This window comes from Empidonax traillii, unplaced genomic scaffold (genome assembly GCF_003031625.1).
Source record: "Empidonax traillii isolate 1590-97213 ecotype Southwest subspecies unplaced genomic scaffold, ASM303162v1 scaffold527:size1067160, whole genome shotgun sequence".
Taxonomy (NCBI): Eukaryota; Metazoa; Chordata; class Aves; order Passeriformes; family Tyrannidae; genus Empidonax; species Empidonax traillii.
Genome location: NW_020955720.1, coordinates 81,714 through 108,904, shown reverse-complemented (window position 1 = coordinate 108,904; position 27,191 = coordinate 81,714). Strand labels below are relative to the sequence as shown.

The 27,191-nt window shown below is 38.4% G+C and overlaps 1 protein-coding gene across 3 annotated transcripts in view; it reads left to right on the top strand.

The window, feature by feature from the left end:
* Positions 1-27,191, top strand: part of MYRIP (myosin VIIA and Rab interacting protein) — a 221,979-nt gene that overhangs the window by 182,466 nt on the left and 12,322 nt on the right. For 2 of the 3 annotated variants that reach the window (XM_027897062.1, XM_027897059.1), the window contains exons 9-12: positions 2,036-2,213; positions 6,160-6,809; positions 14,280-14,519; positions 22,630-22,692. In XM_027897062.1, coding sequence (XP_027752863.1) covers positions 2,036-2,213; positions 6,160-6,809; positions 14,280-14,519; positions 22,630-22,692 — 1,131 coding nt within the window. The remainder of the gene's footprint in view (positions 1-2,035; positions 2,214-6,159; positions 6,810-14,279; positions 14,520-22,629; positions 22,693-27,191) is intronic. The other variant, XM_027897060.1, reaches the window with a different exon arrangement.

Here is a 27,191-nt window from a genome sequence, read left to right as displayed (position 1 = left end):
TAGACAGACTGCCTTAGTTTCTTCTGATATTCTTCTCCTTCTTACAATTTAATTCTTTAAATTCTGATAGAACTGTAGTCTATTCCTTCTTCTGAGTCTTCAGCATCTCTTATCTCTTGTGGAAAAAGAATGTACTCTGAGGGAATATTCATGGTACTGTGAAAATAGTGACAACTTGCTGCTTTCAGTATATAACAACTTTAACAAAAAGATGCCAAAGAATATGAGAGATGTGTACTGGACCTAATTTATTGAAAGCATGAGAAGTTTGGTAGTTCTTGCTTTACAATAAAGGGAAGTGAACCACAGCACAGTTAAAACTCGTCATAGTTCAGGTGGCAACTTGTGGCAGAATTGCTTATATTGTCCATATATCCTGACAGGATGAAATCAAAATTAATGAGCAAATTTCCTATAGCAAAACAATTTATGTACCTGTATTTATTGTGTTAAATTTATGTATTGTGTTAAATTATTAACCCTTTTACAGGTTAAGGAGGATTCAGATGAACTTGATCAATTGAACATCTAGTTCAAAGTTTGGTTTGAAACAGCCCAAATATACACTTGAATAAAGTGTAGGCTAAAAATACTGATTCACCTGAAAGATTCCCTGTAGTAAAATTATATGGTAGTATGAGCTTATTGTGAGTAGTTTATTCCATGAAGTTGAAAGGAAACACTCCAATGCATCCCATTATGACTTATCTCCATCTTATTATGAAAAAGATCAACGAAGTTGTATGGCCACTGCAGTTATAGAAATTCCTTTATTCCAGGGCAATAATTCTGGCTTTTCATCCAGAATTCAGAAGCCAAACTAAACCCTCGTGTTTCTTTTTATCAAATATGTTATGAAATTCCATCACTGAGCAAAGGATACAGGAAGATTTGCAGTTAATTAAATCTTCTGGCATAGTACATGCGTCCCATACAGGAGCATTTCAGATGGGGGGAAGTGCAGCCAGAAAGTGTTGTTGCTGTGGCTTTCAAGCCAGCAGGACTCCCAGCAAAGCTTATACTGTCCTGGGAATTGGAGGAACTTGAAAATAGCTGAAAGTCAAGTTCCCCTTTACCTCATCTGCACCAGTGCAAAGCAGGGCTCTGATACAGGGGAAGACTGGCCCTTTTGAGAGTAACAGTTTTAGTTAATTATTTGTAATTTGAAAATCAGCGAAAATGCACAAAGATTTGAGAGTGCCAACTTGGCCTGTGCAAAGCAGCTGAGCCACTTGAAAGCATATCTCTTAGTGAATCCCTGGTGTATGCTTGACTCGAGCTCTGTAGCCTTGTTTCTGGAACTACACATGTGATTTGATATGCAAGTGTGAGTTCTCCTGAAATCAGTAGGACACTGAAAGTGTGAGTTCTCCTGAAATCAGTGTCCAGAACTGGACACAGTACTCCAGGTGTGGCTTCACCAGCACTGAGTACAGGAGAAGAATCGCTTCCCTGAACCTTTGGCCATACTGTTCCTGATACAGGCCAGGATGCAATTGGCCTTCTTGGCCACTTCATTATTAAGACTGCAAAAACTGCTCAGCATATTGGGTGATATGTATGTCCTAGCAAGTGGAATTCTAAATCATCTGACTTGCATATCTATTTCTGAGGAACAGGCTGTTTGTTTGCTTTTTTTAATTTTTAACTTCTGCAAATTGTTACACCAGATGGCCTGTTGAGCCAACAATACATCATCACGTCTCACCACAGTGGGATCCCGTTTGACTAACTTGAGTCACAGCAGTTAGATATCAGTCCTCACCAAGTACATTCCTAACAACTTCACCCTAATTATTTCTTTCCTTTTGGCCTGTGATAGTATAAAGAATTTCCTACCTCCTTGCATAGCATCAGAAATGCACATAAATAAGCAATCTAATGCTGAAACAATTCTTTTGAATACATTAAATTCCATTTGTGATGCTGGCAGATCCCACACTCCCCTGGGTAACTGAATATTGATTATGGTAAAGAGTTGGATAATTAAGCATTTCTATTTTTAAATTATACTCTTTGATTTTTAATTCCACAGAGGTCTCAGTCTGCATTCTCCCTGGCTAGTGAAGATACGACCAGTAAAGGACAAGACTCTGCATCATCTGTGACCGAGGCTCTTCAGAAGCAGCAAAAGGGGCAGTCCAGGAAGCAGAAGGAACGCAAGCTCTCTTCGTTACCCAGCTGGAAGAGCGTGGACAGGCTAAATGAAACAAGTAAATATTTCTAGTACGAATAAGATTCTTTTTTTGGTTCTCACTCACATGTGGAATAAATACGACTTAAAGCAAGGACCTTCTCCAGGGCATTTCTGCTGACCTCTGTGCTTTCGGAGGTCACGTACCAAATGTGTATTTGATGATGCTGTGTCACTGTTTCATTGGGCTGTGTCATTGCTTATCTTACCTTTTTTATCTGAAAAAAGAATTCAAAATTTGGGCCTTTGTGGAGTTGTTTTCGGATTGTCACAAAAATTAGGCATCTAGTTTGGATACATTTCAGAGCTTCTAAGACACAAGAGCCCAAGAATCCTTCTTTGTAATCTGTCCTCCAGTTGAAGGAGTTTGCAGCTGTCCATAGTATCCCTTCTGTTTGCACAGGGTAACTATTCATGAGGTTACATGGTGAACCAAGTGTTGAAACAATTCACATCTAGAATTCCCCCTTGCAACTTTATTTTCAATCCTGATGAGTTCACAAATGTGCAGCCCTACTAACTGGTGCTTCCATATGAGTTTGAGGAAGGTGTGTGAATAAGAACTTCACAGATCAGCAGTTTCCCTAGGTTTGCCCTCTGTCGTCATGTGTTAGGTGTGGATGTTGGATCATGAGCACTTTCCAAGTCAGCCCCATTCCTGAAGCAGCACCCTGGGATAGAATGCAATCCCCTGCTTACTTCAAGATGACATAAGGACAGGAGGGTAGCACCAGGCAACAAGTGCACAGAAGAGTTGGTTAGTTCTCACCCTACAGCTGCACAAGGGGAAGAGCTGAACTGCTCACTGTAGCAGCATTTCCTGGCTCCAGGTGTTGTCCTCCCATGACAGAGTCTGCTTGTTCCTTCTTCTTCTCTTCCAACAGCTGTAGAACCTGTCTGCCCCCTGTGGCAATTGGTTCATGAAGCTACACAGGCAGAAAACTTCTCTTTTATAGGGTGTTTACTGGTGCTGTGACCCCCACAGCTGGCTCATCAGGTTCTGGCAAGCAGAAGCAGCCAAAACATGTATTTGGATTTAGTGGAGACCAGGGATGGGGGCTACCCATCCATTCAATCTGTAATGCCGGTAGATAACTCGGGAGACTGAAATTTACACAGTTTCAATATCCCTCCTTCCCCCCATAAGGAAATTTTTAGTAAAGTAGTATTAAAAGCTGACGTAACTAAGTATGCATCACTTTGTGAACTGCTCATTCAGCCCCCTGTCAGAAGCGTTTTTCTCCTGGGCATTTTAGTGGAAGGCCCATTTTCAGTAAAGCAGTTAATTTGGTGCTTAAATTTAAGAACCCACTTCAATCCCATTGAATTCAACTGTTGAGCAATTTAGTACTTAACAGTTGCTTAACCATAGCAGAATGATAAATTGACCCAGTTTCCTTTCAGCTGCTCTACTCAAAGGATTTGTTCTGCTTCTTTCATCTAAAAATCCCATTTGTGATGAAATTGTGGTACCTATTGAGCTTGCAGAAAATAGTTGATTGTGCTAATATTTGTAAATATGGTCTCACCTATGCAGTAATAAGCAGCTCTGTATTAGGATTCAGAAAACCAAAGAAATCTGGAGTGGTAACATCAATGGTCTTTCTGGTCATGTAGCCAAAAAGCAGTTCATTTTGATTACAGTTTGTATTGGTTTAAGTGATGACTCAAGAACCAAATCATGACTTTGTGGGTTTTTTTCCCTTTTATCAGTAGTTGTACAATTAAATTTCTTAAATAATTTTTCATTTTCACATGGATGAATTATAGTTTATGCCCAAAGAATTGTGTGCAAAAATGATTCTTTCAAGCAAGTGGCTTTGTTTCGAAAAATGAGTAAGGGAGCACTTGACATTGCTTGAAGCTGCAATAAAACTGAGTCAGCTTTCTGAATACAGAGTTCTCAGTGGCTTTCTGTTTGCCCTGTAAGATGTAATCAACTACTACCCTGTCCTTTCTTCAGTTAACTGAGGTTTTTTGACTGTGTTGTTGTTAAACAAAATAAGGGGATATGATTTGGGGGAGAAAGAAGTATGTGGCACTCCCTTACATTTTTGTCATGTCCAGCTGAATTCAGTTCCTATTGGAGATTTATATTTTGTTTGAAGGAACAATGTTTTTAAGGAAAGATCTTCTTTCTCTCGAGATAATTCTCTTCTTAGATTAGTGAGCATAGTTGGAAAGAGTGAACAAGCAGAAGTTTTTTATGCTCAATAGCTTGGATTCCTTCTTTTTCTCTAAAATCAGGAGTTACAGTGAACAGATTTTGTTGTCCCTACAAACCTGGCTTCAGTTATATCCTCAGCTTTTCACCGCCGGAAGAAAACCGGTTTTATTTAATTTCCTTTTAGACAGGAGTAAAAATTACTTCAGTGGTATATTTTCTCAAGTTTTCTGAATTGCCATGAAACTCAGGAAGTGAAAACAAGCCAAAAGGATTCAAATGAGGAAAAAATACAAAAATTGTTCTATATCTTGCATAGCTCCCAAGTTTAATTACCATTTAATTTTTGTTTTATTTTTGTAGGAGTGTTTTCGTGGTGGTAGTGCAGCTCAGATTGTTTTTTTTTAAATTAAGCACACCTTCTTACTGCATTGTGGTGTTCTTTATGAACAATAGCAGGGAAGAAATAGTCTTATCATCCAAGTATTTGTAATCGTCTAATGCAAAATTCTTGATTATCATCTACAACAGATCCATATATTACTTTGTCCATTTTAAAATAATGACATTCTGTTCACAGTTTGAGAAAACTAATATTTATACTAAGAGTTTCTATAATTTTCTGGAAATGGTAAATTTAAACCCATGGGAGGAATCCATAAGTCTGAAAAGTTCATTCAGTAGACTGAGATTACTGTGTAAATCCATGGCATTATATATTTATTAAACTGCTGCAGAACATAGAGTCATCACACATTCATATTTCCCAAGAGGGGGATTTTCAAGTTTGATTAGAAATGGAATCTAAATTTAGAAAAAATTAGATTCTCTGAGTTATATGTGTTATACAGCACTTTTTCACCATATTTGTGACTCTTGTTTTTCTGCTGAAGTGGTAAAACATACTCTGAAAAAGTGTGAGAATACAAGAGCAGCAGTGCTTGTGTCAGACAGAAAGCTGTTTAGTATTTAGTCTAAGGTACAACAACAGCAGTCATAGTAGCCATAAGCAAGAGTCCAGGAAAGATTAGGACAGAGCACATGTTTTTCATGCTGCCTCTGAGTAAGCTCTGAACCTCTAGAACTTTCAATTTATCTAGAAGTTTTTTTCCATATTTAGTTAATGTCAGTGGATTTCTCTTCCATATCCCTAGCCATCTCTATTTTATCCCAAGTAATTTCTAGCATCCATAACAGGTTAGGCAAGAAGCTCCATAGGTCTGGTATCCATTGCATCCTACTTCTCTCTCTTGTTGGTTTAGATCCTTGATTTCTCTAGCTTCTTTTCATGTCCTCTAGTAGTTAATTTGGAAGAGATTCCACCATCTCTTTTAGCCTGTATCCTCTCTCTTCTCTCCTCTAGATGGCAGAGCTCTGGCTTACTTAATCATTCCTTGAATGGACACAATTTCAGAATCTGGTACAACCTTTGTTGCTTTTCTCTCATCCTTTTTCCATCTTTCATTTTCAACACGGGGGACCAGAACTGCACACAGAATCAAAGACATTTGCGAAACTCAGGATTTATACGTCTGTGTACTGATGTTCCATCAACCTTACCTAATAATTCTTTTAGAAAAAAAAGCTTTGGTCCAAGTACTCTCACATTTTAAGTAGTCATCATCACAACTTTAAGTGGTGGCTTCTGAGTAGTACAGCAGCACTGCTCTCAGCATGGAAGATTTCATGTAGCAGCAATACTTGCTTCTGTTTGTTAGTTTTGTTGAACCCTCCAACTTGTGTTCATGTAAAATGAGCCTTTCACACTGTGATCACGATTGTTCTTGTTTCATTTTCGTAGGTCCACCTTCTGTCTTGCAAAGCACTGATGGAAACTGGGTGGCCTTGCAGAATGTCTCTTTGCCTCGTCCTCGAATGCTTGCCAAACCAAAGAGTCAGGTATTCAGAGCTTTGGAGAATGAATCCAATGTTGTGTCTGCCTATGACGAGATGGGCTCAGACAGTGAGGATGACTACGACTGGAATGTGGCCTTGAACAAGCTGCGTAGGAGACCTCGACAATTACCAGACGATTTCTATTATACCAATTCCCAGTACGGTACCGAATGGGTTTATGGCAGTGATCAGTACCAGGCAGTGACCTCCCCTTCCTCTGGGTTATACACCAATACTGAGACACAGTTCTCTGATTCAGAAACATCTTCAGTAAACTCTTCCCAGGAAGCTAAAGGACCTAGCAAACGTCTCTGGTTGCAAAGCAGAACTCAAAGTGATATGCCCAGAATGGAAAAGAAACACTTCCACGGAGAACTGGATGTAAATTTTAATCCACAGGCAACTAGCTTAGCGTATTCGGACAGCAGTGAGACTGAGGAGGTCCATTATGATTTAGAAAAGAGATCAAGAAGGTGGAGGAAGAACAAAGCAACCTCAGAAGAATTATGTGAAGACAAGAATCAGACAAAAACCAGCAAGATGAATTTAAGTCAGGTAATTGTATCTGAGCTTAGCAAATGCACTCTCAAAAAGAACTAAGCTAATTAAACTATGCTGGCAATAACATGTGAATCTTGAATGGGAGGTGGAGAGTTCTTGTAAGCTTTATCTTCCTCATGCTTCCTAAATGAGAAGCAGCAAAGGTTACATATATCATGAGCAGGCTTTGTCACTTTCTCAAATGTGCCACTTTCATCTGATCAAAGACATTGTTAAGGCTGTAAAATACAGTCAGGATTTGTCAACAGCTAAAAAAAATGTTAATTAATCACCTGTTTTGTTGTGCTGTTTGTTTGGGGGTTTTTTAACTCCTTTATTCTTGGAATAAGAAATAACACATATGCCTGGGAATCTGCTGTGCAGCTTTTGCAAATGTCCTGATAAAGGATAAAGCTGATGAGAAGCAGAAATTCAGAAAGGGCTTTTTGTGAAATACAGTCCATGTGATGTCTGCTTTTAATTGGTCACCTTATGATGAGTTCTGATGTGTTAGGGTGAGTGTTTGCAAACTACCTCAATTTAAATTGTCAATTTTAGTTTGTCAAATTTGTCAGATGGACATTTTAATTTGTCAGTTGATTAACAAAACAAACAAAACCCAAACAAACAAGCAAAAAAACCCAGAAAGTAATAGCTCAAACCTGGAGAAACTTGATCATACAACTTGAAGACAGCAAAGTACTTCTCAAACTCCTGTCAATACTTTCTTTTAAACAAGGGTTGGATAACCAGAAAGCCAAAAAGTCTTCTCTGTTTGGAGTCTGTCCAAACCTGGGACTGATACTAAGTAAGGGATGTGGTTGTCCCCCAGAATTTTTTTAGGAGTTGAAGCACACTAGATGAGGAGAATATTGACCCCTTGTCCAGTCCCATTTCCCATGTCCTACCCCTCTTAAATCCTTCAGCTGCATCACTGCTGCAGCAGAGTAAAGGTAAGCCTGAAGCAAGAAGCTGAGGGCTGTCTTCTCTCTATGCCTCTGACAACAAGCAACCTGATTCAGTCTTAAAGCTATCTGAACAAATTTAGGATGCCTGGAATAGTTTTTCTTTGCTTATGCTACTAGCCTGTATTTCCTGTAGAAAGACATCAGTACAGCTGATCGTAAATCAGAATTAGGATTCTAGGATTGCAGCAGGGCTTTGCTGCTGGGTAAACTGTTGTTAATTCTGTAGCTGTTCCATCTGCTTTTAGGACAGAGGTGTGGGTGTTTGGGATACTGATTTATTTATACTCGTGCTCATATATTTACAATCAACAGTTGTTGAAGGGGAGTTATGTATGATAATGTGCTCTGACAACACATCAGTGGCCATTAATGACTTTTTAGAACATTAGGCAGAATTACAAGACTTTCCAGGGACTGCACAAAGACCATATCTTTTATGCAGACTTCTGCATTTCCCTTTCTGGGTTTGTGTACTTATGCACATTCTGTGTGTGTCTGTATTCATATTGTGGTTTTCTACTGCTCTGCAGAGCATAGAAGATTTGAGGTCACAGAGAAGGTCCTGGAGACATTATAGAATCATAGAATCATTTAGGTTGGAAAGACTTAAGATCATCAAGTTCAGCTATTAACCATCACTGCAGGGTCCACCACTAGACCATGTGTCACAACTACACATCTTTTAAATACTTCCAGGGATGGCGAATTAACCACTTCCCTGGGCAGCCTGTTCCAGTGCTGAATAATCCTATCTGCGAAGAAATTTTTCCTAATGTCCAATCTAAACCTGCCCCACATTCATACAGGGGAGGTCAGAAAGGCGAGGTGCTTCCTTCCAGACATACATGATGGGATCCTTCAGCAGCTTAGTTTGTCCCTCAAAGTACAAACTGGTGCAGAAAATGATTCTTCTTTCCAAGTCTTTTTTGCGTTGCTTTGACTCTTATAACCTCTCTGTTGGGCTCCAAATGCAAGATTTGGAGCTCTCCCCTTCATTTTACCCTTTAGGCTAAAAGAGGCTGTTCCTGTTCCCTCAGCCACAGCGGGGCAAGCAGGGGCAGTGCCTCCAGATCTCACCAGTGTTTTCAAAGCAGTGAAGTTCTCACTAGGAAGTTTATGTATGGATGGGTTTGCATGCATTTAGTTTGTGTTTGGGGGGACACACCCCCTCCAGGTGGCTGATTTGACAGCCAGTGCTCACATTTGTAGAACTGTTACTCCAGCCTCTGGTACACAAACACTGCTGGGAGCAGGACTGACTACCACAATTTATAGCAACGATGCTGCACGGTTGAATAATTCTAGGAAGCAATTAAATTATCATGAGTGTAAGAAATATGATTTAAGGTGTGAAAATGAATTAGCCAGACATCATTTATACTGCTTAGAAAAATGAGATTAAAGGGATGTCAGGGTTTCATATATTCCCCAAAGTAATGTATTGATCTTGGTAAAACGATTGAGGCTGCAGCAGGGGGAACCCTATATGTGAACAGTTTGTACAAAATTGTACTGATTATATGTAAATTGAGGTGAAGTAAGATACTTTTTCATTAACTTACTGCAGTGCAATAATAACCTTTTAATGATATTAATAATTTAATATATTGGTAGTATTAATAATAATTTAATAATATTTTAATAGTATTTTACTGCATTGTATTAATAAGATGATAATCTGTTAACTCTTATGTTTTCATCAGCATTGTAGAGCAGGATTTCAGTTTAGCAGTCTAGAAGTTGGGGTTTCTTTTTTACTTTTCAAATTGTGAAGGTTGCTTTCTTGTTTGCTGCTCTCCAAGACTCTCAGTGCAACGAAAATTGAAAAAGGGCCCTTTCTCTTCTTTGCTCCAAGTCTAGAGGGTTGTATGCAGTTAGGTTCTGGAACAGCTGCAGTCAGTTCATAACTCACAACAGAATTTCAATTTAAAATCTGATATTTTTTAATCAAGATCCAGTACCTAGATTATATAAGGCTGTGGCATGTTTTTTAAAATATATTTTAGACTCAACTTTTTTTATAAAGTCTTCAGTGACTTAATATGGGAAACCTGAGAAAAAAATACCAAAACGTACTGTATCTGAGTATTTGTCCCTTAATAATAGGTAAAAGAACAAGCTACTTTACTGGGTTATGTGTAGAGATGCTGTAAACACAGTCATGAAGCAAGACATGAAAACTGTCCTGATAAAACCAAGGTCCTACTATAATAATTTTCTAATAATCTTATTACTTATGTACCACAGAAGACTTACGTTTCTGTGGAAACTGTACTGGCAAGTGCAATCTTGCTTTTAATAATGATTATTTTTCAAATTGCAACTTTTTATAAAAATTTACACTCAAACCACCAATCCTTGTCTGCCTTTAATCTTAATAGTTATATTAATAGTTGATAATATGAGTAATAATCATATTGAGATATTGGCTTTCATTATCTTTTTGAGAGGAGGATATGTTACTTAATGTAGCTGCTGTTTTTATATGTCTGATGGAAAGTGAAGTGGCTTAATTGCTTGAAGTGAAAGAAGCGTCCTCATCATGAGTTTGCTTCTTTGATCAGGAGACCCCACCTGTTAATTCCAGCCCTCCAGCCCTGCTGCGAGCTGAGGGGTGAGCACTGTCAGAACTGCCGGTCCCCACGGGATGGCGCTTGGGATGTGTTTATTGAAAATAGCTGCCCTGAAATCACACCCCATGGCTCTTGCCACAAAGAAACAGTCTGCAAACCTCACGATTTGTGTATTCTCTTAAAAATTGTAGTTTCTGATTTTCGGTTTCCTATAGGAAGGGGACTTTCTGTCAGGAGTTTATAGTTTAACAGGATTTGGTTCTGGAGCCTCCAAGGCAGTACTTTGCTTGTTTGCTTTATTTTGGGGCTTTTTTTGTTGTTGTTGTTTCTCACTATGATTACATTGAGTCATGAGCGATTTCCATACAAGAATTTGGACAGTGTGTTTGAGGAAAAGTGTATTTGCTTCTTCATTGCCTGCTAAAGGACTTATGCTTATGATTTTCTTTTATTGAGACTGGGATCATGGCTGTGTCAGTCTGCCAGGCCCTCACTAAAGCTCAGTTTTCAGATAAAATGATAGCCCTTTATTCTTGTTTGCAGACATTAGTATTTATATGTTGCTGATAAATGCAAGTGGGAATTTACACAATGATTTGTGTAACGACACAAAGATGTCTTTAAGCTTGCCAGAAAGAGTGAAAATGTGAACAGTAAAGAATAATGAAGTTTAAGGCAGCAGCTATTAAATTAATAATAATAGTAGTACTTTTCAATTTATTTATTTTTTATTGTTGTCATGGCTTCTAATGCAATTTTTAGTTTGTCAGTCCATGAAAGATATATAATCTCCTCACAAATAGTTCACTGCTACTGTGTGAAAAGCCCAAAACACAAATCAATCTGCTACAGTAACAGAAACCACAAAGTGTAGCACTATAGGATATCATTATCTCTGCATGTGCACAGGAACTAGCAGCTCTTGTAAATGTAGATAATCCACCTGCTCATTGTGAGGAGGTTAGAAAGCAAGAAAAGGGCTAATAGACATTCCTGAATTCAGCTGTAATACAGTCAATACTCTCAAGGTGAGTCCTCCTCCAAGAAATTATGTGTAATTCAAAACACAAATTTAGCTGACATTGAATGAGACTTCTGAGTTGCCAAGGCAGCTCGTGACTCTTACCTGTGTTGGCAGGTGTAGCATAAAGCTCTCTAAGTTTCCCAGACAGGCAGGAAAAAATTGTATTTGTGTTGAAGCACAGGCTAGTATTTGCATTGTTTCTGTAATGGTGTGATGTGTGGCTATGGTATCATTGCAGATTGCTGTTGCCAAAAGAGGAATACCTCCACCCTGTTTTCCTTCCTGCCTTCCCTCCATCTGCCTCCAGTGTGGTCCACTCTCTCCCTTGTCAGCTTTAGCACACATTTGGACCCCTTTGCCAAGCCTGCACAACACCTTTCAACCAAGTAAAGAGGAGGAAGCTGCAGGATGACTCTTTCAGCAGCACTAGCTTGTTACAAAAAACTACCTCAATTTTTTTATCCTGCTGAATCTGGGCAATTTGACAATATTTTCCTGCCATGCCTTCCTCCAAAGTGTATGGGAAATGAGCTGCAGGGCTTTACAGAGTTTTACTGAGCTTTGTATAGAGGCAGTAGAGATCAACCCAAAAGGTGCTGCCATGTGTGATCCTATGAAGATGGGGATATTTTCAGCATTGTCTTTCTGCTGTTGTTAATGTGGATTCTTTAAATTAACTTTAAATTAACATTTCATTTAACATGGTGCTTCCCATGGAGGTATGTGTGCATTGCTACTCCAATAAAGCTGCTAAAAAATTAAACCTGAGCAGATCTATGTAGGAAGTCCCCAGAGGAATCACGCCTATCTCGCTGCACGATGAAGTCCGTCAGTACCTCATGGTACAGCAGTGAGGAGGAAATGTGGGAAAATCTGCCTCTCTGGACTGCCAGCTTCCCTCAGTGCTCCACTAGATTTTATACACGTATTTGTGAGTTGTAATGAGTTGTTGAATAGCGTGCAAGATGTGTCTGAAAAAAACCCATGTCTACTTACGACTTGAGGAAGTGCCGTTATGATAAATACAGATTTTTAATTAAAACTGTGAAATGCACCACTTTTCTACATGTATATAACAGCACATCATATTATAAAACTAAAGTGGAAACACAGTGATTTGAGATCTTATTCTTGATCATTGAACAGCTTCAGTGTTCATTTGGCGGATAAAGCTTTTTATTCTGCAAAAGCTGATTGTTTGGAAAAGGAATTTCAGCATAAACTCATGGTTCCTCTACTATTGCAGTTTTCAAATTTCTATTTTTCTTTCAAATCCTGATTTTCCAGAAGGGCCTTCTGCATCCTGAAGGGGAGCTCTAAAGCCATAATTTAGTTGCATAATCGATTGAATGGCAAATAATTCCAGACAAAAATTGTCCAGAAAGCTGTGAAAGTGCTAGACACTACAGTACAGTTTGTTGTATGAGAGAGGAGAACTGACATTATGAACACAAAGTGTCAATCCCTTAAAAGCAGTTTGGCAGGTAGGGTTGTGTGAGGGAGTTGGCAGGGTTAACATTTCCCCTGAGAACTGGAGGTAATTGGGTCATCCATAAACAGTGCTGCTATAGCTGCAGAGAGAGTAGCTGTGCAAAGCAAATCTCCTATTTATGTATTTCCAAAGGAACGGTAGAGAGAACACAGCTTTTAGTCTCTCCAGCAGTGTCTGGTCCTGTCACAGTATGAGAACGTAAAGCAAATGCGAATAATTTGCTCTCTGAGAATTGCTTCAAATCATCCCTTTAGACCCGCTGAGATGTGCCTTCCACTCTGGTGCCAGGCTGAATTCTTCATAGCCTCCTTCTGGATGGTTCTGCATGATTATGCTCCATTTCAAAGAATTCATCACTTTTAAAACCACCTAATTGCATCTTACTTTATGGGCTTGGCTGAAACACTGAACAAACTATCTAAAGGTTCAAAACTTTCCCTTAGCAGTCAGCAGGGAGAGAGTTTCCAGAAGGCAGTTAAACACTACAGGCAGAATAAGTTGCTCTGGGAGATGCCTGTCTTTCACCAGGGGCTGTAGTGGAAATCAGGCAAAATTGGGTCCCAGTCAGACAGCACAGATCCGGAAAATGAATTGGTGTGTACGTGGGCATTAGTTTTTAGAACAACTAAGAGATCAGATCTTCTGCAAGGGCTGATGAACCCCCCTTTCCACATTATTAAATGCAGGGCAGGCACCCTGCTAAGCAGATTTACAAAAAAATTCTGCTTTTCTTCTCTTCAGCCTCCAAAGTAAGGGACTTGTGATCAAGTCTGTAACACCCACTGTACTTGACTGACCCTCTAAGTGTTCTCCACCTTTAAGGATCCAAGAGTGAGAAAAGAAGGTGCTCCTGAAGATTGAACTTGTTCCAAGGAAGTTGGCATTTGGAAAACAGTTGTCTTTGTAGAGGATCCACCTATGCAAATAATCACTGGGAAAACTGACAATCTTAAGCACCGTCATGTAATAAAAGAGAGATGTTTCCAAACTTGTTTCCAGTTGTCTTTAAGAAGAACACAGATAAAGCTCAAGACCAAGCAGTCAGGGAATGTGAGCGCAGTGTTCAGTGAAAAGCTGAACATAACTGCGAGGTCACAGGTTATTTAATTCCCACAACTCACTCAACCTGCACCACACCTGAGAGCGATGGCAGTGCTGGGAATGGAAAGTGCCTCTTAGACGTATTTTATTAGTTGCACACAGATACATAATTATTTTCACAGTTCCTTTTTAAGGAAATATGAAAATAAGCAGGAATGATAAATATAATCCAACAAGTTTTACTGTCATTCCTTTTTTTATCAGAACACTTAATTTGCTTTCTTTCTAGCTTCCCTGAAAGGTGATCATATCTATAATTTTCTAGGAAGCTGTTTTTTCTTTCTGTGCCTATGCAGGAATTATATGGTTCTTCTAATTTCTTTGTAGGATTTTGATGATTTATCGGAGGCAGATATAAGCAATGAAGATCAGCACCAAAATATCAAGCCTGACCTTATGGAGGAGGAACTTAAATCCAGGTTATTTCAACTTGCTGCTAAAATGAGTGACAAGGAAACATCTTCTGGTGACGAACAAGAGTCAGAACCTGGAATGGATCCTGAAAACCAGAAGGAGAGTTTTTCCTCAGAAGAAAATGACAGAAGTATTCAGGAAGAGTTAAAGAAGGTAAGTGTTCATTGTAGCAGGGTGGAACAGTACTGTAAAAGTTAGAACCGAAAAATAGAAACTTATGATTAGAAAACTGAACATAGTTGCTTACAAAAAAAACAAACTGAGGTCCTTCATACTGGGTCTAAGCCTGAAACCCTTGCATAGATAAAAGTTCAGTTAAGTTGTGTTTTCCTCTCGGTGAGGAACAGCCTTCAGCATCAGTTTCAAGCAGGGAACTTACCTTGTGCAATGAAACTGTTAACTGAGCAATCTTAATGGAATTATGTCTGTTTATAGTGACTGAGAATCGACTTACACTTTTTTATTTAAAACATAGCCAGTTCTTCTTTTTTGCTGCTTGCTAACCAACCAGTTTAAGTGGTTTTTTCTCTCCTTTTTGTTGATCCTCCCATTTTAGTATCATTTAGTTCATTCTGATGCCATAGATTATTCTTTTGTCTCTCTATCAAAATATTTTGGGCTTCTTTAAAGCTTTCCAACCCTGTTACTCTGTCAGCTAATAGGCCTCTGGGAGTAGTGACATTTTCTAATGAAACTGAAATTCAGTGTCAGTTCTGGCAATGCGTGAGATCTTTCATTTCATCCTTACAATGCAATATCTGATTTTCGTGTCACTCTACAGGATTTACCAGCTCCTCTCTTCCCATTCTGCCTCTGAATTTCTCTTCAGATCATGTGGTGTGCTTGAATTTGGTGCTGTAGGAGCCCAGTGCTCCCCCTTGCCAGTCAAGCACTTACTCCTTAGATCCACTTAGGCTCATCCTAGTCTGCTGCATCTTCACTTGCCTCTGGGAGTCTTGCCTGCACAGCAGCTCAGCTTTGACAGAGGATGTGGACAACTCTCTGAAGGAAATCTGTTTGTCATAATTTGAAAGGTGTTTTGTTCAAAATATATCAGGAACTAATACACTGAGAGGTGAAAGTAGGATCAAGTGACCCGGGTGGACAATAGAGATGCTGTCCAAGTGTGCAGGAACGGGGTCAGGAAAGCCAATGTCCATCTGGAGTTGAATCTGTCAAGGGACACAAAAGGAAATAGGAAGGTTTTCTACAGGTATCTCAGCAGCAAAAGGCAGATGAGGGAAAGCAGGGCTCACTGCTGCAGTGACCTGGTGACACAGAACATGGAAAAAGCTTGTTTTCACCTCAGTTTACAGGTAAGATTTTCCTTCAAGAATTCCAGGCCCCTGAGACCTGTGGGAAAGCCTGGAGCAGTGAAGACTTATCCTTGGTAGAGGAGGATCAGGTTAGCAATTATTTCAGGAAATGGGATGTGCACACGTGCATGATGTCTGATGAGGATGCAGACCGGGGGAAACTGACCCATGTCATTATGAGACCACTGTTATTAATCTTTGAAAGATTATGGAAATCTGAGACATTCAGAGCGATGAATATTGCTTATTTTGGCTTTAACAAAGCTTTTAACAGTCTCACATAACATCCTTCCAGAGCAAGTGAGGACTGGATAAGTAGACAGTGAGGAGAAGTGGAAGTGCCTGAATTGCTGGGCCAAAAGGATTGCAGTCAAAGGCTTGAAACCCAGCTGGAGCCCAGTCACCAGTGGTGTCCCCCAGTACTATTTACCATCTTCACTATTGAAGGACAATAAGAAAGAGTGCACCCTAAATTTAGAGGAACATTTGATACGTGAGATGGTCCTGTTGTTTTCAGAAGATCTTGACAGGATAGAGAAATGGGCCAACAGAACCTCATGGAGTTCAGCAAAAGGAAATGCAAAGTCCTGCACCTGGGAAGTGATTATCTCATGTACTTCAATTCAGTATTATGGTGAGGCCATTTCTGGAGTGCTGTGTCCTGTTCTGGGCTCCCCAGTACAAGCGACACATGACTGTACTGAAGTGAGTCCAGTGAAGGGCCATGGAGATGATAAAAAAACTGGGGCATCTATCATGTGAGGAGAGGCTGAGAAAGCTGACATTGCCTAGCCCAGAGAAAAGGGCAGGCTCAGCGAGAATCTCTTTAATGTATTAAAATACCTGATGGGGGGAAGTGGAGAGTGTTTAATGTGGGAAATAAAGAAATGGAAATTTAACTCTTTTAATTGATAAGAATAGAAGCAGTGGGCACAAACTGGAATACAAAAAATTCCACCCAAACAAAAAGCTTTTTCACTGCGATGGTGTTAAAATACTGGAATAGGTTTCACAGAGAGATTGTACAGTGTATGTCCTTGGATATAATCAGAATTTGACTGGACATAGCCCTGGGCAATCTGATCTATTTGACTTTGCTTTGAGCAGAAGGGTTGGACTAGATGATCCCCAGAGGTCCTTTCCAAATTTAAGTAGTCTGTGAGTCTCTGTTTCTGAGTTATTTAGCCATGGACTACACAGGAGTAGTACCTCCACGATGTACACACGATTTCCTTTCCAAGGAAATCACATAAAACTTTTATTATCAGGGCTTGTTAGCAGCGTTCAGTTTTCTTTTCTTTGATTTACAAAGACAAAACAGAAATATCACATTATTCAATGGCATTTAGCTAGGGTATAGCATGATGCAACTGAAGTCTAGAATTAAAGGCTGTAAATAGGGCTTTATGCTCCTATATGGTGAACTGAGCACAGAAAATGCCAGATGTGTGTTTTGTGGTGTACTTACCATCTGCATGCATCTACAAAGTATTATTAGTTGTTTTTTCCTCTTCTGATTTTTGTTATTTCTTTAACATTTGCAAGTCAGTTATTTAAAATAAAGCAAAGACTAATATTTTTTTCCTCAATAAAATTTTCTTACATTTAAAGAAAGAAGAGGCATGCCATGTTCAACAAAAAAAGGGAATGCTTGGAATTCCTGATTCTTTATTGGGTTTGGATTTAAAAAAAAAAAAAATTTTAGTCATTAGTGGTCACAGTATTTATTCTTTTTTTCTAAAATAAAGAAACCAGAACACCCCAGTACTCATCATAGTCTAGATTTCAGTGGAATCGTAAGGGGAACTTTCTTCACCTGTAGAGAAACAAGCACGCTGTTTTCATTCTTATTCTTGACAGTTGTCCTTAAAGGCAATTTAAAATCTTTTGACATGTGCCTTCTCTCTGGAAATGTGCCTGACCAACATCTTACAATGAAATACTGAAGATGACGGTGCATAATAGCAGTTGTGGCTGCAACAGTTGTGACAATCTAAAATACAAAGACATAGCTAAACTCATAAAAGATGCAGTAACTTTAGGATGAGTAGATGGCATGTGAAGACAAGCATAGAAAATCTATTTTCAGGGAACCAGTAATTTTAGATGCCTTCAAAGGCATATGTCCCAATATGCTGTCTCTTTAAGAAGCCTGATTTTTGCAGAATGCATATGTAGGAATTTACAGATCTTTCAGACTAGCACTCAACATTCTTGGTCAGAGACAGACTTCTGACCTGGGCATTAAGTTTCAAATTAGGTATACAGAAGCACTAATTCTGAGCCATTAGAAAGAGAGCTGGAGTGCCCACAATCTGCTGTATGTTCCTGAACATAAATTAAATACTGTACTTTAGCCTTCTTGCTTATATTTTAGTGAAGATGCTTGTCTTTGTTTTCTTTAGTCTTCTGTTCTCATAAACTTATTTTGGAACACATTAGCAACTTTAAATCACTAGGAATTTCTAGTTCTAATACACCTCACTGTAGAATAAGACTTCAAAAAAAAATCTATTGTTTTTGAAAATTAAGTGTCTGGTGCTCATGCAAGTCAGACTTTCACCTCTTGGCACCTTTAAAAATTTAGACTTCTGCTTTTAATGGAAGCTGGGAATATCATGTAGTCACACACTGAGTTGATGCTTTTGAAAGGGTATTTAGTATATTAAGATCTGAAGCAATGGTAAAAATTGAGACAGCTTGAGTGAAGAGCTAGCTGAAGTTGTTGGGCATTTATGGGTTCTCACTTCAAACTGAGCTTTTGTGTTGTATGACTGCCTTTAAAATGCAAATTTGAATATGATGACCTTGGATTTAATTATTTAGTTCATGTGGGGTACTTGAGGATTAAGGTGAGTTGTAATTAACACAACGTAATTTTGTGGCTTAGATTTAAATTTTCTTAGATTTCAGCACAATCATTTTCATTATCTCTCAATTTGTGATTGCCTAAAATGGTCTTGTAGAAATTCACAGCTCTTGTTTTAAAGCAAACAAAGGCCTACAGCAGACTTGTTTTTATGGAAAATATTTTGTGCTTATTAAGCTACAGAAGTTGTTCGTGGTCTTTCAGGGATGTGCAGAGCCCTGAAAAGTCCATTTGTCTTAGTTGTGCAGTGAATAGCAGCAGTTTTCATCCAAAGCTGTGCTCAGGGTAGAGTTGGCCTTCAGCTCCTCTACACTTCAGGTGTGAACAAACCAAAATTCACACTTGTGCAACTTTGTCTTAGTGAAACATCTTGTGCCAGCAAAATGATTTGCACAGTTCTTTCTTTTCTGCTCATTTTTTTTTGTTGTTGTTTTGTTGAGGGCTTTTTGTTTGTTGGCTTTTTGATTTACTCCCCCCAAACCCTAAGCAAATGTCTGAAATAAAATGCAAAATGTAAATCAAGTATCTTAATGATACCAATCCTGAGAGTGGCAAGCATGATAAATGGGATGTATTTAGTTCATGCTTTCCTCTGTCCATTCTTTTTCTCTTTTAATGCTTTCATGAAGATGAATAGGTTGGGTCTATATTTCATGGTATATGCCAGAATTACATTCTGGAAGGCAATTTTGGCAGGCTGCATTTTGAATGCAGTCTATCACTGTGACCACTCTATCAGAAACAGTAGAGATACTGTTTAAAAAACAGAATAGACCCTGCCATTTTTGCAAATTAACCCATAACATAAAAACGGAAGTAGTTGTTTAAACCTTGTATTTTTCTCTTTGTTTCCTTCTACTTTGTACTACAATTTGCTTAAGATATGCTGTTGAGCAAACTTCAGTAGTAACGTTGAGTTTCTCTCCCCTTTGCATCAGCTTTATACAATGTGCTGTGTGTTTAGGAATTTCTTTTAATCCCTTTATGCGTTTAGTTCTGCTCAGAGAATCTTCCAACCAAGGATTAGTAGTTGTCTGTTGAAATTATTATATGGCACAGTAGCTCTTTTCTGAATGACAACCTCTAAGTGAGTTTGTTAAGTAGCACAGTGGGATCCTGTTTCCTACGTAAAACCTCCTGAGTTTCTTGACAGTATGAATAACAGCATAAATAATCTTTCCATAAAATATTTATGCTTCCACTTTCTGGAAACATTCTCTTCATCTTCGATTTTCCAAAGCTTTATTTTGGGAAAGGTTTGTACTCCAAACAACATTTTCATGTCAATTTGTGCCAGAGGCCTATATTCTTTGTTCCAAGAGAGTACATCTTACATTTTTCACCTGGTAAATCAGCACTATTCAGCTACTGGTATAATGAGATTGACACCTGTTAGAAAATCTGCCCGGCCTCTCTCTTTAGCAAGGGCATTTGCCAGTTTCTGTGCATGTTGGGTGCATGTTATGGCAGCAGAAGAGATGGCCAGCTCCCTGGTGTGGTGTATGCTGGTTCCTGTGCTTGGGGATGGCCTTGGAGAGGAGAGGGTGGCCAGGGCTCAGGAAAGGAGGTCAGATAAGGGAGGGCTCATGGGACTTGGTTGGCATACACTCACATCCTTGATGGAGCTGGAGAATGACCTTGGACATGCTCATGTCAGTGAATCTCTCCTGGGTATCACAGACCTGTTAAAGCATCACAGTAGGGTGATGTGACACCCGACAGCAGTACTAAAATAACGAGGCTGAGCCTGTGTGTCCTGGTGGCTGGACTTCTGTTGGTCATTTGTGCCTGTGCATTCACTGCCCTCAAAGAGGACGATGTCGTAGTTTTTGTGATTGTTATCTTGCAACTCCCTGAACTCCTGGGTATTTTGGCTGGTTTGGTGTTGGTCCAGGCAGGGGTTAGTGGGAAACTGCCGTGCAGCTTCATATGCTGGAAGCTTTAGAAGTGTCTGAGTAAAATTTCCTAAAGGAGTCAGAACCACATGGGTCACTTAAGCAAGAAAATGTAATAGTGTAATATTGTAGCTTTATATAAATATGTAACTTACATAAATAGTGTAATAGGGTAGCTTTACTACATTGCTACCAATATGGTAATAATGCTGAACAGTGTAGTACAATGATATCTTCCTGGGTTAACAGCTTAGAAGATATCTGTGTGTCTTTTGTTTAACATTTTTGTATTCAAGGTGCTCAGGCCAATTCTTGTGTTGGATCATGGCTCATTGCTTTTAAGCTTATGTTAATTATCTGGGCAGTCTCCCAAAGTCCAGGGTTGAAAACTGAATGTCAGCATCATTGTAAAAACTGATCTCTAAGGTTTATGAACTGCAGATAATCTATGCACAGGATTTTGAATGACAGAGGAGAAAAAAAGATTTTTGTTCAGGAAGGTAAACAGTGGCTTTTTCATCTAAAAGAGGTATGATACAATAATCTTCATTTTGGGCTAATGGATCCAAAGTTTTAAGTTCTTAATTTAACGAAGCAGTTAAGTATATGTACAGTTTTAAACTGAGGATTAAGTGGTTTGCTGGATAAATATCCCATTGAAGAGATTTCTCCCATGTACTAGTTATCACTCTTTGATACCAAATACAAAGTTGATCCTAAGTTTATTTTGTCAGAATCTGAGTCCTTGATTTCAAGAATTGAGACCACAAGCATTTATTTTTTTTAAAGTTTTCAAAAGTGAGCAGTGATGTTTGTGGCCCTTCAATTCTGACACTTTCTGGGCTCAATATAGTTGCACAGTGATGTAGACAGACCATCTGAGACGCCTTAGAGTGTCCCACAGGGCCTTAAGCTGCTAGTCCAGAGCAAAAATGCATCTCCCAGGCCCATGTCATATCTGACAGTGCTGTTTCAAAATCCTCACATACTTCAAGATGTTTCAAATTGCACTTTGTCTGCCTGTGGTTAAGCAACTGAATCAAAGCCCTGTTGGATCTACCTGGAGAAGTGCAGGAACTTCTGGTGAAACTTCAGCTGGCTTCATACAGGGAATGCAGCGTCTTTGTCAACAACATTTTTTCTATAGTCTCAATTTTGATCCTGTACGTGCATGCCAGCTCTGTCCAGCATACAAGGAAAACTCCTTCAGTCCTCCGATCACCAAAGATTTGTTTACTTCTTGAGAAAATGTACCAGCCATTCTTCAGATAAAGTTGCAGAAAATCAGTGAAGATTAGTGCAAGCTGCTGGGAGAAAATAGTGGGAAAACAAACTGGAACAAAAACATTACTATTATCTTGTCTTCTTTTGTAAACTGCCCAGAGACTTGCCAATGAAAGTTCAGGTCTTTCAGATATAGCTGGAAGAGTTTCAAGGAAATGCTACTTCTCAGCTGGAAGATACTTCTGTCCCAGCACAGCCAACAGGGTAACTGTGGTTGTGTCATTATTTCAGGGCAAACCCAATCAGTTTAGTTTAAACAGGCCTATGTAAATTAGGAGGATTATGGTAAGCCTACTGACTGGGCACCAAAGAGTTCTATTTTGAAGGGTTTTACTTGTTTGTTTTGGGACAGTGAGTCCAGGAGAGGGACAGCAGCAAACAGTAGGAAGTTATTTGGCACAGGACATCTTACTTAACTTAGCCCAGGTGTTTCCCACTTGAGCATCTGACAGTGGCTTAAGTGAGGTACAGACCTTTTGTAAGTGTCCAAATTGCAATCATATAGACCCCAAAATTGAAGATAGCTGGCTTTTCTTCATCTTAACACTGCTGCAAAAGTATTTTTCCATTGCTAGTGCCACTTTGTTTTGTGATGGTGGGAATCACTATTTTCCATCTGCTTCATTTTATTAAAAAAAGTGTGATTTGCAATATCTGTCTTAATGAGGTCTTTTATTCTAAATCTCACAAATGAAAATAAATTAGGTATTGCTTTGTTTTAAATATTTTACTAATAAATGTAAAATCTAAATTTTACGGTATTTTATTCTTGGTAGTTTCTTTATCCTTGCTGTTTATCCTAAAGTTCCCTGTAAGTCTGAACCTATATAAATGTTAACCTCTGTAGCTGTTAATATAAATTTTCTGCCTTTTCATTTAACTGCTTTCCCACTATTTAGGAAAAACAAAAGGCTTTTGATCTTCATTTAAAGCTGCAGTTTTTATCCACTGTATTGCAGCAGGTGAGAAAGCTTTGTTTTGTCTATGTCTTCTTACATCTCTTATGTAGTAAGAGATGCCATAAAGTGATATTGAGGGTTTCCACATTTCCCAACCAACATTCTCAAACTCCAAACGTTTTCCTGGAAATATCAGGCCTGGGAAACCATACCTTTTGGCCATAATCAATAATCATTGCAGAAAATTACTTTATAATCGCATCTAGTCCTGTATTATGATGGGAGCGATGAGCATGAAGTTAACATGTGGAGCAGACTGGCTCCCTTGTTTGGCTTTGTGATGAGAATTTGGTTTTATCAGTAAAGAAGGACAGAAGACAAAGATAAGGTGTATGATCTTTCTATTCTTATGTGCTCACCTGTGTTAAGAAATCTGGATGGAAATTTTCTGACCGTAGTGGTCTTCAAAAATCCATCTAAGCTCCCAATTTAAAAAATAATCAAAACCCTTAATTCATTGTAGCATTTGTACACCGTAAGTAAATATTTTCTTACTTTACTGCTAGTTTCTGTTGCTTATCATTCTTCTAGGTAGAAAGAGATTGCATGTTTGAATCTCAGCTTATGAGGATCAGATATTAAAACACATTTTCATTATATTCCCTGAGCAAACATATGCTTGTATTTTAAAATACATGCTAATTTTAGTATGTCATATATCATTCTCTCAGTCATAAAATAGGAATCACTTTTTAGTGTCAAAATTTGATGCTTAATTTAGCAAAACACTTCTCCTTTCAGCTTTTTCCTTTTTTCTTACTCTCAGATTTAAATTTTGTTCTATGAATTTTAATCTTCTTTTCATTATCTTGGTCTTATTTTGTAAAAATAATTGAGGGCGATTTTAAAGTGAAATTATTTTTTCATTTGTGCAGTGTCATCAGCCTGTGTCCCTTGTAGATCAGAATTCTATGTGATTATAAAATGTAAATATTTCCATTTCCAACTTAGCCCACAATATTTCACCTCTTGGAAAATCACTTCCTTTCTCATGACTATAGACAACTTGTCTCAATAAATAAGGCATTACAAATTAATAGGCATAACATCTGTAACTACATTAAGATTGTGGATTGAATTAGTAAAAATGTAATATTCACAGTTACCTAGCACGAAGAGAGACTGTATTTCTCCGTGTTGTATTTTGGAGAATGTCATAGAATAATAGGTCTCAGTCTGTAAGATAATTCTTTTTGTAAAAGAGTGCCACATTAAAGGTCAAGACCGGAAGTCTTAAACTTGCACAGAAGAATAATTCCTTAATATCAGAGTTCATCATAGTATACTTGTCTTCCATCAAATATCAAGGCAAATTTTAGCCTTTTTTTTTCCCTACAGTCTTTGTGGTAATGAGTGATTTACGGCTCACTTTTAGGACACTTTTGAAGGTCAGGGTTGATGACTGCCACAGATAGTTGGACATTGATGTCTCTCTTCCTCCCACACTGTGACTTGTGTCTCACGTCTTGCTTTCCCGTGAAGGACTTCTGTTGGGCTTTTCATGGCCTTCTCAAAGCTGTACAATGCACTCCCATGGGGTGGGGAGATGAGGGAGACAGGTTTTGGGATTTACTTTTGTTGTCATCAGGCTTGGATTCAGTCAAGTTATGCTGAAAGGACAAATTAATCAGTGGCAAAGCAAGACTTGACTTCTCACCAGCACCCCTCAGCTCCCTACAGAAAAATGGGGGATACCAACTGCGCGACAGGCACGCGACTCAGAGCGTGATACAGTGCCTTGAGACTGCAGATAAAATAATTGCACCACAAGTAATCAAGGATGGGGACAATATGCCAGGGCTGCTAGTGATGGAAAGGTATTCTTGCTCTACTTCTTGATCTAACTGTTGCTGTCACTGTTCTCTGTTGAATTGCAAGTCACTGCCTCCCATGCCAGTTTAAAGGAACCTAGTGATGCCGCAATATTATAGTAGCAGAAAAAGAGAAAATGCAATGTGGAGAGAAAAATAGTGCAAGTGATAGAGAACTTCACTATTTTAAGAGCATTAAAAGCAGTAATGTTCATGCAAAGGAAATGATGTGAAAATGTCCTAGGCTGCTGAGATGCATACAAGGACTTAATGCTCCCCTACTTGTAGCATTTTGGACGTTTACATTGCTTTCATTTTATCATCCTGCTTTCCTTCAGTGACTCATCATCCTTTGTGCAAGAATGCAAAATAATAGTCTATAAAGCAGTGTAGCATGCTTGAGTAAAACTACAAAGGAAATATTGGCAGCATCAGCAGGAAAAGGAAAGAAAGATGGCAGAAGGGAAGGGAAGTGGCTAACAGTCAGCAAGAGGTAGCTTAGACCACTGAAACACAATTTTCTCAGAAAAGGAATCCTTTCCATCTGTCAAACCACATGCAGAAAAGAAGTTTTCCAAGATCCTTGTTGTATTCAATGCACACATATATGTATATGTGCTTGCATACACACACTTTTTTATTATTTCATTGGTTTTAGAACTCAACCACAAAGAACTCAGGGAAATCAAGCATCTCCTTTTGACTGTCTTTAACATATTTGTGACCATGGACATTAATCATCACAAAAAGAATAAATGCATGTTTTCCTCATTCCATTAAACCCTTATTCTCAAATTCAGTAAAAAAAATGAAATTCTCATAATCAGTAGAAACATTCAAACTTGGATATGCTGCATTAATTTGATTGGGGAGGGCTGGTGTTAATTCAGAAGTAGGGTAGCACTGTTGAAATCAGAAAACATCACAGTGTTTCGAGAAGAATGGTTGCACTTATCTTTTCTGTGCTAGGTATTTGTGATAGAGATTGCTTTCTACACCTACCACATCCATATTAGTTCTCTGACCTGCTTGACAAGGAGAGTCTTCATCGTGGCATGATGTCTGTCCCTCTGAATCACTTAGGTGTGTTAATAATGACCTTTCCTGCAAGGGCAAGATAAATTAGACAGCCAAGAAGTCTTTAGAGCAATTTGAAATGTCCACATACCAGGATGATCTTGGTGTGCTTGTGTCTGTGAATTTGAGGGGATTTTTATATGATCTCATAAATCCTAAGATTGACGTAGGTGGGAGGGAAGACGGTTGTGAAGTACTAAAACCTGGGGCATATTTTCATTTTGTATTTTTTTTTAATTTCTTTTGGGGTTTTTCCCCCTTACAGGTGTTAAATAATTATATCTAGAATATCCCACTAGATTTACAAAGAACATGGGCTGTTTTACCAGCTTTTGACAATTGCTCAAAAAAGAAGCTAAAAAATAGGCAAAACCATTAATTGAATATCCAGTCTTTCCAATTTGAGAACCCTTGAACTCCCCACGTGTTGATTCTATGTTTCCCTCGGGGAGATATTAATCTCTTCTTGGTTCTTTGTAAAATACAGCTCAGGTACAGCTGAATTCTAAATACCCTTTAGCAGAAAATTTTCACAAATGTTAGATTTAAATACATTGAAATACTGCTTATGATCTTAAATTCTGGGAGATCTACTCTCCAGATATATTCTAAGGAAAATCAATTTTGCTTGCCATGTATTTCAAACCATGTTTAAACTCTAGTCCTGTATCCTTGTTATACTTCAAAAGCAGATGTTTCACAAGCTTAAATGAAAAGCTTTAATGTTGTGACTCCTGTGTCTGGATACCTGCAGGCTGGGATTGAGATACCTTCAATGATGTCCACGCTTTAGGAACATTCATCTAGTTGCCTTGTGCAGTGTTTAATGGGAAACAAATCTTTGGTTTTAAAAATGGAACTGTGTCTGCCACTAAGAACTTAGGTCAAAATTCTAGAAAATCTAAAAATCACATTTCTACACCTGCAGAGGTTTAGACTGGACTTCAGGAAGCATTTCTTCACTGTTGGGTTGATCAAATATGGCTTCCTAGAGAGGTGATCAATGCCTAAATCTGTCAGTGTTTAAGAGGCTTTTGGACAATGTCCTTAACAAGGTGCTTTAACTTTTGGTCAGCCCTAAATTGGTCAGGTGGCTGGACTAGGTGATCACTGATTGTCTTCCAAATGAAAAATAATCTATTCTATTCTGTTCTTTCCTGTTGAGCTTTTTTTTCCTCTATCCATTACCTGTTGAGAAGGTAGAGTATCTTTTACTCAAAATCTTGATTTCACAAAGATCTCTGTCACTGACCACTTTACCTGGAAAACAAAAAAACCTCTTTCATTGTAAGTTGTAAAAATACTAATATGGATTCTCATATTCTGGTATAAAACCACCTCTTTCTAATTTAATTTAATATTTTTGGACATCCATCATTGACTACAAAGGATAATAAAAATTTAAGAAATAATAAACACTAAAGTAAGGCTACAGTTCTTGAAATGGAGAACATACATCAGTAAAGATGATGAAGAAAATGTAGTGTCTGGCCTTTCTCCTTTTTTTCCACTACTCACAGAATAAAGTAAGAATTAGGTACTTGTAGAAGCAAATGATAAAACAAAGTAACATTGATTACCTCTTCTGTCCTATAAAATTATTGATCTGTTTTT